Source organism: Platalea leucorodia (genome assembly GCF_965183815.1).
Source record: "Platalea leucorodia genome assembly, chromosome: 22".
NCBI classification, from domain to species: Eukaryota; Metazoa; Chordata; class Aves; order Pelecaniformes; family Threskiornithidae; genus Platalea; species Platalea leucorodia.
The window spans coordinates 2191117-2207960 of record NC_138844.1 but is presented as its reverse complement, the minus strand read 5'-3'; the positions used below and the strand labels follow the sequence as shown (position 1 = coordinate 2207960).

General features: G+C 59.6%; 3 protein-coding genes across 3 annotated transcripts; 1 reads left to right on the top strand and 2 right to left on the bottom strand.

Moving 5' to 3' along the window:
• Positions 1 to 234: 234 nt before the first annotated feature.
• On the top strand, positions 235 to 4959 carry GFAP (glial fibrillary acidic protein; the record flags this gene model as incomplete). The annotated part of the gene is made up of 9 exons (XM_082332041.1): positions 235 to 707; positions 1333 to 1393; positions 1922 to 2017; positions 2100 to 2261; positions 2986 to 3111; positions 3325 to 3545; positions 3741 to 3784; positions 4499 to 4584; positions 4918 to 4959. The coding sequence occupies 9 exons, from the start codon at positions 235 to 237 to the stop codon at positions 4957 to 4959; spliced, it is 1311 nt and encodes a 436-aa protein (XP_082188167.1).
• Positions 4960 to 8008: 3049 nt separating this feature from the next.
• FAM187A (family with sequence similarity 187 member A) lies at positions 8009 to 9253 on the bottom strand (the record flags this gene model as incomplete). Its single annotated transcript, XM_082331675.1, has 1 exon — positions 8009 to 9253. One exon carries the CDS (start codon positions 9251 to 9253, stop codon positions 8009 to 8011), a length of 1245 nt encoding a protein of 414 aa, XP_082187801.1.
• A 2248-nt stretch (positions 9254 to 11501) lies between these two features.
• DNAAF19 (dynein axonemal assembly factor 19) lies at positions 11502 to 16384 on the bottom strand (the record flags this gene model as incomplete). The annotated part of the gene is made up of 3 exons (XM_082332172.1): positions 11502 to 11975; positions 13541 to 13673; positions 16242 to 16384. The coding sequence occupies 3 exons, from the start codon at positions 16382 to 16384 to the stop codon at positions 11502 to 11504; spliced, it is 750 nt and encodes a 249-aa protein (XP_082188298.1).
• Positions 16385 to 16844: the final 460 nt, after the last annotated feature.

The window sequence follows — 16844 nt, the reverse complement described above, 5'->3', positions numbered from 1 at the left end:
AGGCCCACCCTGGGCCCCGGCAGCGCCCGCCGGGGGGGCAGGCGGTGGGCAGGGGGCCGTGCCGCAGCGCCCGGGCTGGCTGCCAGGGCACATCCACCCCCGCCGGGCGCCACAAAGGCCGGCTTTTGTGCCGGGCCTCTGGCTCCCTGGCCAGCGGCCAGCGCCGGGGCAGCCGGGGGCCCCTGGGCTCCATAAAACCCCTCGGGCCGGGCACATTGCGCCCACCCCTTCGGCATGGAGAGCCAGCGGCTGTCCTCCTACGGCCGCCGCTTCGGCCCTGCCACCCCGGTGTACCGGGTGCTCCCCGCCAGCCCCCCAGCCCGGCTCCGGGCCCCCCGCAGCACCCAACCGGGTCCCCGCGTGGGTGCGCGCCTGGGGTTGGGCTTGGGCAAGATGGACTTCTCGCTGGCTGCAGCGCTCAACTCGGAGTTCAGGGAGACGCGCACCAACGAGAAGGTGGAGATGATGGAGCTCAACGACCGCTTCGCCAGCTACATCGAGAAGGTCCGGCTCCTGGAGCAGCAGAACAAGGTGCTGGTGGTGGAGCTGAACCAGGCGCGGGACCAGGAGCCCTCGCGTCTGGCCGACGTCTACCAGGAGGAGCTGCGTGACCTGCGGCGCCATGTGGAGCAGTTGGCCACCGCCAAGGCCCGTCTGGAGATCGAGAGGGACAACCTCGCCGAGGACCTCGGCAGCCTCCAGCAGAAGTAAGGCACTGCCCAGCTTGGGGTAGTCCTGGGGACCAGGGTGGCCACCAGGAGCAGGATGGCCCCAGGGACCAAGGTGGCCACCAGGACAGGACTGAGAGTGGCCACTGGGGTGGGTGTCAGGGTGACTACCAGGACCAGGGTGGCCACCAGGACTAGAGTGGCAGCAGGGACAAGGATGGCCACCAGGATGGTGATCAGGCTTGTCCTGGGGACCAGGGTGGTGATGGGGACCATGGTGGTGGCAGGACCAGGGTGACCCCTGGGACCAGGATGGGGACCGGGGTGTTCCCAGGGATCAAGGTGGCCACTGAGACAGAGACCAGGGTGGCCACCAGGACCAGGGTAGCCCTGGGGACCAGGCACTGATGAGCACCAGGGGGGTGACAGGGACACGGGTGACAACAGGGACCAGGGTGACCCCTGGGAACAGCATGGGACGGTGGCAGGGGCGTGGGATGGGCACAGGCACCGATGTGGGGTGCGGGTGCTGGTGGCATGGGGTGGCGTCGACCCGGGGGGTCCGTCCGTGGGGCTGAAAGTAACGAGTAACGGTGCCTAACGAGTAACGGTGCTGAATGGGTAGCGATGCCGGCCGAGTAACGGTGCCTCTGCTCCGGCACAGGCTGCAGGACGAGGTGACCCTGCGGCTGGAGGCCGAGAGCAACCTGGCTGCCTACAGGCAGGTGAGGGCAGGGGCCGGATCCTGCGTCCTCCATCCTGCACCCCAGGGGCTCAGCCCCCAGCTCAGCATTCCGCAGGGATGAGGCAGGGATGGGCAGGGATGGGGAAGGATGGGGAGGGATTGGGAGGGATGGAGTAGAGACGGGGAAGGGATGGGCAGGGATGGGGCAGGGATGGGGCAGGGATGGAGTATGGATTGGGCAGGGATGGGCAGGGATGGGCAGGGATGGGCAGGGATGGGGCAGGGATGCGCGGGGATGGAGTATAGATTGGGCAGGGATGGGCAGGGACAGAAGGGAGAGGGATGGGACAAAGATGGGCAAGGACAGGGCAGGGATGGGCAGGGATGGACAGGAGCAGGCAGTGAGGGACTGGGATGCGTTATGATGGGCAGACTGGGGCAGAAAGAGGCAGGGATGGGCAGAAAGAGGCAGGATTGGGCAGGGGCGGGCAGGGCCAGGCAGCTCAGGAGGGAGCAGACCCAGGTGGCCAGCCCTGGGGACGGTCCCTCCTGTCCCCCGCGGTGGCAGGACGTGGATGCCGCTGCCTTGGCTCGCCTGGACCTGGAGCGGCGGGTGGGGACCCTGCAGGACGAGATCGCCTTCCTCCGCAAGGTCCATGAGGAGGTAACCCCGCTCGGGGGGGTCCCGGGGCTTGGGGGGGTCTCGGGGCTCCGGGGGGCCGGGCTGACCCCCGCTGTCCCCCCAGGAGCTGCGGGAGCTGCAGGAGCAGCTGGCCCGGCAGCGGGTGCACATCGAGGTGGACGCGAGCAAGCCGGACCTGACGGCCGCCCTGCGCGACATCCGCAGCCAGTACGAGGCCATGGCCGCCAGCAACGTCCAGGAGACCGAGGAGTGGTACAAGTCCAAGGTGCGGTGGCAGCCAGCCACCCGACGGCTGGGTGGCCTGGCTGTCCCTCCAGGGATGTCACCTTCTCAGGGCTGCGGTTGACCCCCCTGGGGTTGGGTGGCTCTGCTTGGTGGTGGTGCATGGGGTTTGGCATCCCCGCTGATGTCCCCTGTCCTGGTTTGGTCCCCATGGGGAGCAGGGATGTGTCCCCAGTGGTGAGTCACATAGGCACGGTCCCTAAGGAGCTGTGTTCACAGTGACACGGCCCACGTGCACGTCCCGCAGGAGCAGGGACGTGTCCCCTGTGACATCCCACAGCACCATCCCTCCCACCCACAAAGCAAGGACATGTCCCCAGCAACACCGGCTGTCAGGGATGTGTCCCATCTCCACTGTCCCACCAAGAGAGCACGGGATGTCCCCTTTGGGGACGTCCCATGTGTCCCTTCCTGCTGTGGGAACAGGGACGTGTCCCCAGTGCCACATCAAGTGCATGTCCCATGTGCATCGTCCCCCTTCTGCCACGGGAGCAGGGACGTGTCCCCAGGGACACATGGCACTGGGGGGATGTCCCACGTGCACCGTCCCACCACCCTGCAGTAGTGGGGATGTTTCTCCATGCCATGTGCTACTGGGGCCACGTCCCTCCTGTGGAGCAGAGCTGGGTCACGTCCCCACACCACGTGCCACCGGGACACATCCCTGCCGCCTGGTCCCACCCCATGGCATGTGTCCCCTCCACCAGTTTGCAGACCTGACGGATGCGGCCGCCCGGCATGCGGAGGCCCTGCGTGCGGCCAAGCAGGAGGCCAACGAGTACCGGCGCCAGCTCCAGGCCCTCACCTGCGACCTGGAGGCTCTGCGGGGTTCGGTAGGTGATGGCCGTCGGCTGCAGGGAGGGGGACACGGCCTCAGGGAGCTGCCACCACCACGGGGTTCCCTGGCACGGCGGTGGGGACCACCAGCCCATGCTGGGGGAATGGCTGGTCCCCAAGGATGGGAGGTGGATGGGCGCCATGGAGAGCCCCTAGCTCCTGGGAGAAGGTGGCCGTGGAGGGTGTCACCTCCCCTCTTGGCCCCCCAGAATGAGTCCCTGGAGAGGCAGCTGCGGGAGCTGGAGGAACGCTACGCTCTGGAGACAGCCGGCTACCAGGACACGGTGGTGCGGCTGGAGGAGGACATCCGCAGCCTCAAGGAGGAGATGGCCCGGCACCTGCAGGAGTACCAGGATCTGCTCAATGTCAAGCTGGCCCTTGACATCGAGATCGCCACGTACCGCAAGCTGCTGGAGGGCGAGGAGAGCAGGTGATGGCAGACCGGGGGCTCCATCCTGCCCTCTCCCCCTCCCTGGCCGTGGCCCAAACCATCCCCAAGTCCTCGTGGTCTCACTAGGGTGTCCGACCTGCTTGGGGACCACCCTGCAGCTCCTGCCCCAGGCCTGGGGGGCGGGGGCCAGCAGGACCCCAATGCTCTTCCCAACACCCCCCATTGCTCCTGCAGGATCACCATCCCTGTGCAGAGCTTCTCCAACCTGCAGATCCGAGGTGAGGCCGTGGCCACGCGTGGCGGGGGGCAGGGTGGGATGGTGGCACAAGCGGGGGTATCTTCTGGGTGCTCAGTGGGAGGAGGCGCCGTCTTGGCCATCCCTGCCCCATCCAGAAGGACCGGGAGGTTTTCCTCCAAATCTCAAGGGACCAGGACTCCTGGGTTCTCCCCAGATGGGGGGAGGAGTGTGCCATGGCCACATCCCCCAAGCCGAGCATGTCCCCAAGGCCAATGACGTCCCCGAGGCCAAGTGTGTCCCCAGTGCCAACTGTGTCTCCAAGGACAACCCTGTCCCCAAGCCCAGTCACATCCCAAAGCCACCCACGTCCCCATGGCCAACCACAGCCCCAAGGCCAATCGTGTCCACAGTGCCAGCTGTGTCCCCAAGGCTAACCACTTCCCAAAGCCAGCCACATCCCCAGTGCCAACCGCATCCCCAAGGCCAACCATGTCCCCAACCGCAGCTGCAAGGCCAACCATGTCCCCAACCACATTCAAAGGCCAACCATGTCCCCAAATATATCCCCAAGGCCAACCGTATCCCTGAGGCCAACAGTGTCCCTGAGGCTGGTCATGTCCCCAGGGCCACTGTCTCCCATGGTTCAGGGTTTTCCAGCCCAACCTGTTCCCTTTGGGCCCCTCCACTTGAGTGTGGCTGGAGGAGCCATACCCTGGGCACCAGGTCACTGCCATGTCCTGCCCATGTCCCCTAGAGACCAGCCTGGACACTAAATCCGTGTCAGAAGGCCATCTGAAGAGGAACATCGTGGTCAAAACTGTGGAGACCAGAGATGGAGAGGTGGGAAGTCCTCATCTGTGGCACCCACGCTGTCTCCCCTTCACCCCTGCGTCCCCATGGGGTGTCCCCAAGGGGGTCACTCGTCGTGCACATGGGGCCACCATCCCTCAGCCCCAGGAGCAGCCCGGGCAGGGAGCCAGTGATCCCAGTGCCCTGAGAGCACGGCATGAGCTGGCTCTGGACCATGGTGGAGCTGAGCCTGGCAGCTCATAAAGAAAACTGTCCCCGTCCCTGTCCCCATCCCTGTCCCCAAGCTTGTTCAGAACCCAGGCAGGCTCAGCCGGGGAGGAGAGCCCGCGCCCGGGGTGATGGCCCCTCTCCCTCTGCCTCCAGGTGATCAAGGAGTCCAAGCAGGAGCACAAGGAGGTGGCGTAGGGTGGGCGAGCTGCAGCAGCCGCATGCTTGTAGCCGTAGCTCCGTAGGTCTCGTCTGATGCTGCGCGGGAGCCCCACGGCCAGGCACGGGGCGCAGGAGGAGCCGGGGGTGCTTTGGCAGGGGGCATCTCCTTCCTGCCTGCCCTTCGCCTCTCCCACGTCGCCCCGTGCTCCCGGGACCGCTGACACCCTGTTCGAGGCTGGCTGCTGGCAAAGCACCCGTCTGACTGCCAATGCCCGGGGGAGGCGAGTGGTACCGGGCAGAGCCGATTGCCCTGGCCAGGATGCTGCTGCGTTCCCACGGCATGGAGGGACCGGTGGTTTTGGGGCCGTGCTTGCGCTCGCCCTGGGTCTCCAGCTCGCCAGTGCCCAGGGAGAGAGTCCGTCCTGTTTCAATCTCCGTGCACAAGTCGTACAAGATGACGGTGCCAAGAGCATCTCTCCCTGCATCCCACCTTGCTGCCCTCTCCCTGGTCGGGGAGGCCACCCCGAATCTCCCTGGTGCACCCAGACCCCGAGCATCTTTGGGGGGGCTGCAGGGGACAAGGTACCAGCTCGTGAGGGACATTTCCCTGTCACCGAGCATCGGGTGGGCTTAGCCAAGAGGCACGGGCAGGAGGAAGGGGAGGATGGAGAGGCAGGGTGCTGTCGGGATGGCGTAAGAGGGTGATGAAATGGGGATAATGAGGGGTTCTGGGGATGCTGGGGCGTCCCAGGTGGTTTGTGGGGTGGGAGCAGTGGTGGGCACGGCAGGCTGGGTGGCCTCATGGGCTTCTGCTGGCACAGTGCCATGGGGCTGTCCTGACCCCCACTGGGTGTCCACCACCAAGGTGTCCCCATCGCCGTGGTGGGGAAAAACGGTCCTAAGGGCTTGTGGCGAGGGGTGACCCACGGCCGTGTGCCTGGCCCCTCGCCTGGGGGGGTCCCACGCAGGTGAAAATGGAGAGGAGGGGAGTGCAGAGGAGGAGGGTGTCGGGGCACCCATGGGTGCTCTCAGGGCAGGAGGTGCCTCCCGCAACCCAGGAATGACGGGGGAGGACAGACGGAGCCATCCTCATCCCGCCTGTCCCACCCGGGCTCACACTAGGAGCCAGGGGGGCCGGGGACCGGGGGCTGCCCCGTCGCAGTCCCTGCCACACATGGAGCCCAGGCCCACCCCCTGCATGGGCATTCAGGATGGGGTGGAAGAGATCCCTTGTCCCTGGGCTCCACGTGGCCCTGTCCCCCGGTCCGTCCTCCCGCCGGACCAGCACATGCCACCGGCCCAGCCGGGGCCATCACCCAGCCCGGTGCTTCCCCGCAGCCCCTGTCCCCACCTTTGATTTAGCTACTGACCATGAGCGAAACCTGCCCTGATGCCACCTAACGTCGGAGCAACAACCCAGCAGCGCTTCTCATACCCCATAAGTCCTTTGGGATGAGCACACGGGATGCCACTCGGATGCCATCCCCCTCTGTCCCCTCTGTCCCCTTCGTCCCCTGGCTCAGCCGCTGAGCCTGCTTTGCAGCTACCAACTCCAGAAAGGCCGTTCCTGGGGCAGGAGACGTGACAGGAGACCCGGGTGCTGCCCAGGTTTGGTATCTGGGGTGGGATGGTGGCGGCCCGGGGGGCTCGGTCCCCTGCGAGCAGCCTCCGCCTGGAGCTTTGCAGCCCACGTCGCTACTGAATTAATGCACTAACGCCCGCGGCAGCTTGAGATGAGAAATAAAGCTAACGCAAGCGCTGTGCTTCCACGGTCGTGCCTGCAATCCACCTCTCCGCAGCCAGTGCCATGGGTTATCTGGGATTAGCTGGGGTGGTGAGGCCCTTCTGGAGGCCAAACTGGGCTCAGTTTCTGGGGGACGCAAGCTCAGCGCTGTACCCCAAGGCATGGCCAACGCTTCATGGGTCAGCGCCCGTAAGGGATTGCACCAGAGGGGAGGCGGGTGCAGGCACAACCTGCCTGGAGCTGGCAGGCAGGCAGCAGGGTGGGAGAGATCCCCTTCCCGGGAGGGAGGGAGGGAGGGGAAGAAGGGATCTGCTCGGGGGTCTTCAGCCCCAAACCCAGCTCCTTCCCCCCACGAACCCAGGCTGCGGCTCCTGGGAAGCTCCTGGGATCGGCTGCAGCTGTCGGGACTGATGGTGGAGTGGAGATCCTGCACATCACCTGTGTGGTGCAAGTGCCCAAGCATCGCTGGGACCCTCCAGGCTGCCCGGCCTCCCGGACAGTGGTATTTCTCTTGGGAAAGCTGAAATCGCCAAGCCACGTCCATGAAAAAAGGAGTGGAGATGAGCTCCGCGGGGAAGTCCTGCTCTACGCTGAGGTGCAAACGAGTTGCCATCTAAACCCTGCGGAGATGCCATCCTCTGTGCAGGACATCTTTTGTCAGGCATAAATATCGACTCACAAGTCTGTGCTGAGACAGGCAAGTTAAAAAAAAAAAACAAAACACCAGAGAAATTTCTGAATAGCTCCACCAGATTCATTTGGAAATGTCTTTTTCCCCTTCAAAAAGGAAAGATTTAAAAAAAATGGGTTTGCTCCAGCTAAGGAGCTCAAAGGAACATTGAGCGTTTTGAAATGTTGGCACTCAAAGTTCCCATCAATGAAAAACAGTTAAAAAAAAAAAAGGGTAAGAAAAGCAAGAATTAATTGGATTTAAATAGTTTGGTGGATCTTTTTAGCAGCCTCTTAGAAAACCAGCTCTAATAAATCACTGATGCAGTTCGAGAAGTCTGTAGAGCTTGGCCAGAAAATCTTGCAACAACTCCAAGTATTCTTTTGAAAAGGACTGTATTGAGCTTAAAACCCCACCGCAAGCCAGCGGCAGAGCCAGGAACAAGTCGTGAGGGTGTGAAATGCCCGCCTGTCCCTACCAAGCCGTACCAATCTGCAGCTCGGGGAGTTTTCCGCATCGGTCCTCGCTATCATGCTCTTGACCCAAAAGGGAGGACAAGCAGGTGCTGGCAGAATTTGGTCACATTGATTTCTAATGGTCAGAATATTAGAGATTTCTAACAAGAATGATCCAAGGTGTAAGAGTGACCTGTCGGGACCGTGGTGGAGATGCTATGTCCTACCAGGGCACCTGAACACCCGCCAGCAGCAGCGGCACACGTGGATGACGATGAAGATGATGCTGATGAGGACGTAGCTCGTGCCGATCACCTTGACGGCGTAGATCGTCTCGGGATCATTGAGCGTCCGCCTGCGCCGGCGCCGGTACATCACACTGAGACGGAAGCCGGCCACCATCTTGCCCTCCCGCCAGCAGAAGTAGGTGCCTCTGTCGCTGACCCGGACCCGCTGTATGTGCAGGTGGTTTCCGTGGTCGATGAAGACCCGCATGCTCTTGTTGACACCTATGAGGTAGCGGGAGCGGTAGAGCCGGACAGAGTCCTTGTCCCAGGCGACGGCATGCTCAGGACGGGCTCCTGGGCACGCGATGATCAGGTCAATTCCAATGGGCTGCTTGTGAAACTGCGTGGGGACGTGGGGCAACCAGGGCTTCTCGCCCACCTTGGAAATGACATTGGAGATGGCCTGCACGCCTTCCTCAGGGACCTCCTCCTTCAGGCAAGGGGTCAGGCAGCTCCGGATGGCCACCTCGGGTCTCCGGAGGCGGCCGGCGCGCTGGAAACGGGCGGGGACAGCCCTTGAGCCACAGGACGTGACGTTGGGCACGGCGGCACGATAGCGAGGGTGCAGCTGGGCACTCTGCACATAGCAGAGCCCGATCCGCCGCTGCTCGCCTCTCACCCCACAGCGGTCACATCTGGTCCAGTCCCAGAAGGTGGTGAAGAGGCTGAAGACCTTCTTCGTGTAGTCATCCTGGACGTGCTGGCCTCTGTCCACAAAAGCCACCGTGATGTGCTTCGTGGGCTGCACATCCACGTCATAGCCATAAAAGAAGTCCCCTTTCTTAGTGCCGCACAGGTAGTGTCCCGAGTCCGTCACCTGGGCTCGGAAAACGATGAGACTGAACATCCGGATACTGAAACGCTTCAGCACATCGCTGCCCGCGTGGATATGGCCCGAGTCGACAACCACAGTGCCGGCAAAGTCCGTCAGGACCATGGTTTTGTGGCTGCCCATGTTCTTCTGGAAGTACCAGACGACAGAAGAGACCTCTTCGGGTTTGCAATTGCAGGGAAGCTCAAAGGTCATGTCAGCCAAGTAAGCGGCGTTGTCGAACATCAGGAAAGCGGGACAAGCCATCCTCTTGAACACATCTCCTTTCTCTTCAATCGCAAAAGCGTGGAGAACATCTACCAGGCAGAGGAGAACGGCAGCTCCTGGCAGCCTCGTCACCATCGCACCAGGCGGTCTCTGCAGTCAGCAGAACCAACCCAGCCACCACGTCCTCAGCGGGGACGGCAGGAACCCGCGCGTGGGGTTAGCAGTGCCAGCACGGGGCAGGGATGGTGTGCACACCAGCTCGCTCAGCAAAGATGGGGTTTGCAAGTGACCCCCCCGTCTGCAGTGCAGGTGGCTGACAGCAGGGATCAAACAGTGGCTGAAATATCCCATCTCAGCCGAATATCTGCTGGGAAGCACTCTGTCCCGCCCTGGGGCGGGCTGTCCCCCGGGACACGGACTCTAGAACCTCTCCTCTCTCCCGGCTGCTCTGGAGTGTTGTCCGTGCCCTGGACAACGAGCAGGCAGGTCGTTCATGCAGCACAGCCACAGAGGGAAGATGCAGTGTGGTGAGGACAAGGGAACTGCCGATGTTTTCTTGAAAGACTCGCGTGCAGTAAATGTTAAAAGATTGCTCTGATCCCTCTGAGAGCAACGCACCCAGATAACACCCTCCTCTGATGGCAGCTGACCTCCGTAGTCCAGAACAAGAGGTTTCAAACATGGTATTTAGACTTCTACATCCTCCCTGTTGGCTTTCCAAGGATTTGTGTGCTGAAGCCCTCTGCGCAGGTAACATTTGAGACTCCTCCTCGCTAAGTGATTGAGCGAGGCTTTTCATTCGCATCACCCTTGCCTGGGCTGATGCTGGAACCAGCCCTGGAGGCCTTAAATGCTTCTCTCCTACGGTGAGGGTGAGCTATTTGCTCCCCACTGACTCTGGCTGGACCTTCAGCTCAGCTTTTGGCACTTCTTAAGCAGACGCTCAGCTCAGACCATGAACTGACGGATTGGGAAACTGATCCCAGCTGGTCCAACAGCCTGTCCTCCCATAAACGCTCACACAACTTCTCCTGTACTTCATTTCTCCTGAGTCTTCTCACCAAACCATGGTGATTTTGCCTTTCCCCAAGTGATGGGGACGCAGCAGGCTGCTCCCATCCTTGACATAGGATGTGAGTGCAAGCTCTGAGCACCCGGACTGCTGACAGCACTGTGACTGTTCCCACCAGAGCTGTAACTGCCGTGCCGGGGCCGTTCCTGCACCAACATCCTCCATCCTGACCTTGGGAAACTCCAGGATCTTCGTTGTTTTGTTTAAGACTTCAGTGCTCAGCTTTCTGCTAGTCCTCAGGTTTGCAAGTGTTATGCAAAGGCAAGAAGAATGGCACCCACAACAGATGGCAGGGACACAGGTGTCCCCAAGATAGATGCCACAAAGCCCAACATTCAAGTGCCAGACCGCAGAGGATAAGCAATTAGGTGCCCAGTGGTTTCTACCGAGAAGGTGGGAGAGGGATGGTTATAGTCTGCCAGGCTGACTCTACCTTTTGCTCCTCTAGCTGGGTTTTGCAACAAAACGGACCTGACAGTTGTTTTTGAACTGAATTCAAGGGAGTCTGAGCACTGTAACATACACTGGGCGCCTCAGCACATGTGGGAGAAGCTTGAGGATCCTCCCAGACCAGAACTGCAAGAGAGCTTCGTGGGTAGGTGCTGAGCTGTGCCATATGAAGGCCTCTCTGGTCGGCAGCCAAAACAGAAGTGCGACTCAATTTAGATACAGTATTAGGCAGTCCTGGAGAGTCTCTTTGTTGGACTGATGCCTGCCAGTTCTGTCTAATTTCAATTTATGCGGAATTTCAGCAAATCAGATAGTGTCTGAGATCATAGGACCATGAGGTGACAGGATCTCTAAGGTTTACCCCATGGCCTGCTGGTTGGGGTAGATGAACAATAAAATAGCTGGTGGGGTAGTCCCAGATACGCCACCTTGCACTGCATTGCCACCTCCATCAGCCCATTCTAACCTCAGCGGCTGCACGGTTAAACACAAAGTGTCATTGATTACATTTCTTAAATCCTCTGAGTGACAACAGACAGAGATGAAAAAGGGAAGGGACTATTTGGGTTTTGGTTTCTCCATCAAAAATACCAGCCTAGTTGGTCTTTGTTCTCCTCATCTGAGAGATTCTCACGGAGCCATTCTGTGAGGACACCCTGCCCCAGAGATCACAACACAGTCCTCTCAGTAACTAACCTTTATTTGTGCAGAACTACTGCTCTGGGTGGCTCCCAGCTACAGAGAAAGGTACAGCAATGCTCCAGAAGTATCTGATTTAGCTGTCTCATACAGTGATGCCAAAGGCAAGCTTTGAGCTTCTTTTGCACTCTGTTTCTGCACGACCCTGGTGCTTCTGCTCCTTCAGGTGACCTGGTAACATTTCATCAGCTCCATCACTATCCTTTTCTCCTCGGCTTCTTCTTGCAGGCCAGTGTCCATGACGTGGGCTTCCCTCTCTGCTTTGCTGCTGGCTGGGCCACTGGGCTGGCCAGTGGTCCAATAATCCCCGCTCATGCTCCGCAGCTTCCTAAACAAATCCCTGCTGTTCTCCTTCTCTGACTCGCTCAGAAGATCCACGTTTAACCCGAAGCGCTTGGTGCCCGAAAGGCTCTGTAAGATCTGAAGGACGGCGTCTCTGTCTTCATGACAGACGTTCTCTGCCAGCACCGTAAGGAATTCACCCAGGAGGCCAAAGCCCAAGTCAGCCTGAAAGATTCTGCCCAAGGCCTCGCCCCCGAGTTCAAGCAAGAGCTGGTATTTTTCTTTTCTGCTTTTTAAGCATCTGCGCCAATCTCTGTAAAATTCAGCAGAGGTTCCGGGCAGTTGATCCAGTTCCTGAAGGAAAAAACAGTTACCAGTTCCTTTTGTTTTGTTTCCACTTGAAGATTTTTATACCCCCCCACCCCTCGATCAACCTGTGGATGGCTGAGATGTTTTTAATACAGGCTTTGATAGCACAAAGGGCTGCATGAAGCTCCTGAGGTGGCAAAACATGGAGAAAGACAAAGAAATACCAGGTTCCTCAAGCCCCATAGAAACCAGAGAACTTCAGGGGAAAATAATGGAAGAATGGACAAAACCTGAAGCCCAGCATGGATGAACACGGACCAGTAGTGGAGTAACCCCAACCCTAACCAGAACCAGACACGCTGCCCAGTCTGGATCCACCATCACTGCTCGGGAAGGGATCTCCTGGAGACTGGGGTAGCTCAGTGCAAACCTCTGCTCCATCTCGAGCACCATGAGGCAAATCAAAGGGGTGAGGAAATAAAAGATATGAGATGTGAAACCCAGAAAACAGGCAGATGGCCCTAACACAGCGTCTCCTAACATACTGCATTCGTACGGTCTGCGGCAGGGAGCTCGCGCTAAAAGAGAGACCCAAGCTCAGTGTGGCATCTCCAGATAAAAGGAAATCCTGTTTTATACAATACGTAATTGAACTGCTGAACTCATCACCACTGACTTAACTGATGCACAGACGGAAGGAGGATTAAAATGTTTAGGCTTTTATACAGATAGCAAGAACAAGGCACAGCAACATCAGGCTGTGTCTAAACACAAAATGGAGAAGCCCTGGAGATCAGAGCCCAAGCGCTAATGGGATTAGGAACAGAATTTGCTCTGGGGAGATCATTGCTCAGTCCAAGAAAACACAAAGCTGCCTAGAAGAGTTGCAAAAGGATTTCATAATAAACAGGCAAATGAAATTCGGTGTCAAAAAATCCATGAGGAACATCTATGGGAAACATCCCTGGCTACACGTCCAGTGACCAGGACTCTCCAGCGTGGGCAGAGCCCGCCGGAGGGGACAGGACAGAGGTCACTCAAATCACAAATGACCTGGATAGAAAATGTTGAGTCACTATTTCCCACAGCTGGAGAACGAGGAACATCCAGCGAATTCGTCAGGCAGCAGGTTTAAAATAAAATAGCACTTTTCCATATCATGCATAATTAAAGTGTGGGGTGAAAAAGAACTGGCTACGTTCACAGAAGATCTGTGGTCTGTGGCTATTAAATGTGATGATCCAGATGCACAATGCTGGCGCTCGGTCTCTAAACTGCAGCCAGCTGGAAGAGTGCGGTCAAGGGAGGGCACTCTTCCCCAAGAATCTGTTACTGGCCACCATCAGGGTATTGGGAGCACTGGTCCGACGCTGTGCAGCTGGCCTTAGAGTCCCACAGGGTTGAAGCAGACTCTTCTTGAGGCAGCTGGTGCAAGTTCTGACCAAACACAAAGTAGGGGCCAAGACTGAACACTGGGGTTGTCTAAACACCAGTGTTCCTGGAGACTTTGAGGGCTTGCTCACATGTAGAGATATTTCTGTAACTCTTGCATTTTAAAATAATACCCAATTTTTAGGTGTTGACAAAGTCCCGGAAAGCGTCTCCCTCACCTGGGGTATCTCCATGTCGTTGGCTTGCGGGGCCTTGGCACGGGCTGCACAGGGATTCCACAGCACGTTCCTCCCCTTCCCCGTCTTGTCCTTTTTCTCCAGGGGCTTCAGGTGTGATGCCAGCACAATGTTCCTGCAGGCAATGAGAAGGGGATGGGATACTTAGCAAGATCAAATACTTTGAAGTTTCAAGCTTCTTCTCCGAGGCAATTTCTGAGTTTGGGCCGTACGCATCATCCAGAGGGACCAGAGGCTGGAGGAGCGGGCCCATGTGAACCTCATGAACTTCAACAAGGCCAAGTGCAAGGGCCTGCACCTGGGCTGGGGCAGTCCTCAACATCAGCACAGGCTGGGGGATGGATGGATTGAGAGCAGCCCTGAGGAGAACGACTTGGGGATAGTGGTGGATGAAAAGCTGGACGTGAGCCGGCAATGTGCGCTCGCAGCCCAGAAAGCCAACTGTCTCCTGGGCTGCATCAAAAGCAGCGTGGCCAGCAGGGCGAGGGAGGGGATGCTCCCCCTCTGCTCCGCTCTCGTGAGACCCCCCTGGAGCCCTGCCTCCAGTCTGGGGTCCCCAGCACAGGACAGACATGGACCGGGCAGAGCGGGTCCAGAGGAGGCCACGGAAATGGTCCGAGGGCTGGGACAGCTCTGCTGTGGCGAGAGGCTGAGGGAGTTGGGCTTGCTCAGCCTGGAGAAGAGGAGGCTCCGGGGAGACCTCACTGCGGCCTTGCAGTACTTAAAGGGGGCTTACAAGGGAGAGAGAGATTTTTTTTTACCAGGGCCTGCAGTGACAGGCCAAGGGGCACCGGTTTTAACCTGACAGAGGGCAGGCTTAGACGGGACATAAGGAAGAAATGTTTTGCGATGAGGGCGGTGAGGCGCTGGCACAGGCTGCCCAGAGAAGCTGTGGCTGCCGCATCCCTGGAAGTGTCCAAGGCCAGGTTGGACGGGGCTTTGAGCAACCTGATCCGGTGAGAGATGTCCCTGCCCCTGGCCGGGGTTGGACTGGGTGATCTGTCAAGGTCCCTTCCGACCCAAACCACCTTGTGATTCTATCAAACAAGATCAGGATTCAAATGAGATCATGAACCATCAGAGGGGGGTCAGAGGACAAGAGAAGATATCGCATGGGGCACTGGGCAGGCACATCCTCCTCACACCTCAGTGTTAATCCAGTCGTCAGGATCAACACGGCAGGAATTTCCCCGTAGGCTGGACTGCTACCGAGCACCGTGGTTCCTCCGCAGCACGGGGAATGGCTCGCTCCCCAGGAGCTGGGCATTTCCACCCAACGGTTCCTCCAGAGCCAGGGCCCGAGGAACTGGCACAACTGTTTCCTCCTTCCCTTCTCTTACAATACGCTGCAGTTTCTATGGCTTTGGGACTTCCAGAGGAAAGACCCTAAATTCTTACAGGGCCTGGGGACTGTTCCGTAGCTTGCAGCACGCTGGGCAGGTACATTTTTGCGGATTCATTTGAATTCAGCATCTTATTACACTGACATTTGCGACTAACTACAGCAGCCCAGACTCGGTGGCTCGCGTGGTTCCTCGCATCCCGTGGGATGAATCCCTGCAGTTAGGCCTCCCAAGAACGGGCAGGAGATCTTTGAAGAGGTCCAGGTCTCTGCTCCCATGCTAGTGTGGGCTACGCAAGTGAAGACGCGGCACCCACAGAGAGAAGCTGCTCCGTTACCTTCCTCAGATTACGTCTACCGTTACCAATACACTGATAAAACAGCTTTAAATCACTGAGAAATCCTTTTATAGGGACGGCAAGAAGGTCGGGGGAGAAAACACCATTTTAAAGTGTTTTCCTGCCTGTCAGGGATCAGACGGCACGACTGAATGCAGCTGTGAATTTGTGTAAGTCTGCCAAGGGGTGGTCAAAGTCCTGGATCCACCTACAGATCCGTCTGTGGATGTCAAGGGACAGGGATTTCCCCAGAGAGATCTAGAGGTGGATCCGGGACTTTGGTGGGTGTTGGGAGAGCCCTGCGCTGCCTCTGCGGAGCCTCCCTGCCATCCCCGGGCCACAACCTGCTCCCGAACCACCGTGGACAAGGCGGCGCCGGGTTTGGGAGCAGGAAGGTGCTGGGTGGGGCGCCCAGGGACCGGCGTCACCCTCTTCTGCGTCGCCGCCGCGGCATGGGGCGTGCGGGGGGCAGGGCGGGCAGGGCAGGCTGGCAGGGCTTGGAGGGTGCGTGCTGCACCCAGGAACAGGGCGAGAGGAGGGGACAGCGAGCCGTCCCACTGCCGGTCTCCGGCTTGGCCACCATGGGGACCTGCCCTGGAGCTGGAACATCTGACATCGTACCCCCACCCCGGCAACCTGTTTTGGGGGCAAATCTTAAAGAAGGCTGGGTTTCTGCCCCAGCGGGGCTCTGTGCCACAGGGTTGTGGCCTTGTTGGGAAGCCCGAAGCTGAGGGTGCTGCCCTGTCAAGCCGCGCTCACGGTCACCCGGAGAAGAGCGCACCGACGATCAGTGCGACCGCCTCCGGGAGCGAGGTTTGAGCTCAAAACCCGCCGGGTGACCACCGAAGTTCCAAACGAGCTCCAAAAGGGCTCAAAACCCACCCGTGAGGTCAGGGCGGCCCCGCGGCAGGAGCACCCGGCACTTGGTGACGGCGCTGGCAAAGCCCTTTGGGGTAGGGAAACCCCGAAACCTCCCCGCTGCCCCGGGCGGCCCCCGCCGGACCTGAACTCCTGGTAGGAGGGGAGGCGCTGGCGCAGGGCCCGCAGCTTGGCCTGGTTCTCCCTCTCCCGCCTCTCGTCGGCCGCCACCGCCGCCCGCAGCTCCCGCTCCAGCGCCGCGGGATCGAGGGCTCCGTCCGCATCCATCCCGGCCCTGCTGCCCACCAGGAGCGCGGGGCTCCGGCGGGGATCCGGCGGGGCTCCGGCGGGGCTCCGGCGGGGATTCGGCAGGGATCTGGCAGGGATCCGGCGAGGACCTGAGGCCTGTGAGGACAGGGGGGATGGGGGGAGACAGGGCCACCCCTGGGTGCACGGGGACCCCACTCCTGTCGTGGCAGTCCTGCCAGGGCTGGCCCTGGTGACCTCGCTCCTGTCACGACAGTCCTACTGGGGCTGGCTTCAGGTACCCTGCTCCTATTGCAATAGTGCTACCAGCCCTGAGGACCCCTCTCCTATCGTGACAACCCCTCTCTTATCATGACAGTCCTACCAGGGCTGGCCCTGGGGACCCCACTCCTATCGTGATGACACCACTACTATCGTGACAACCCCACTCTTACCGCAACAGTCCTGCCAGGGCTGGCGTTGGGGACCCCACTCCTATTGT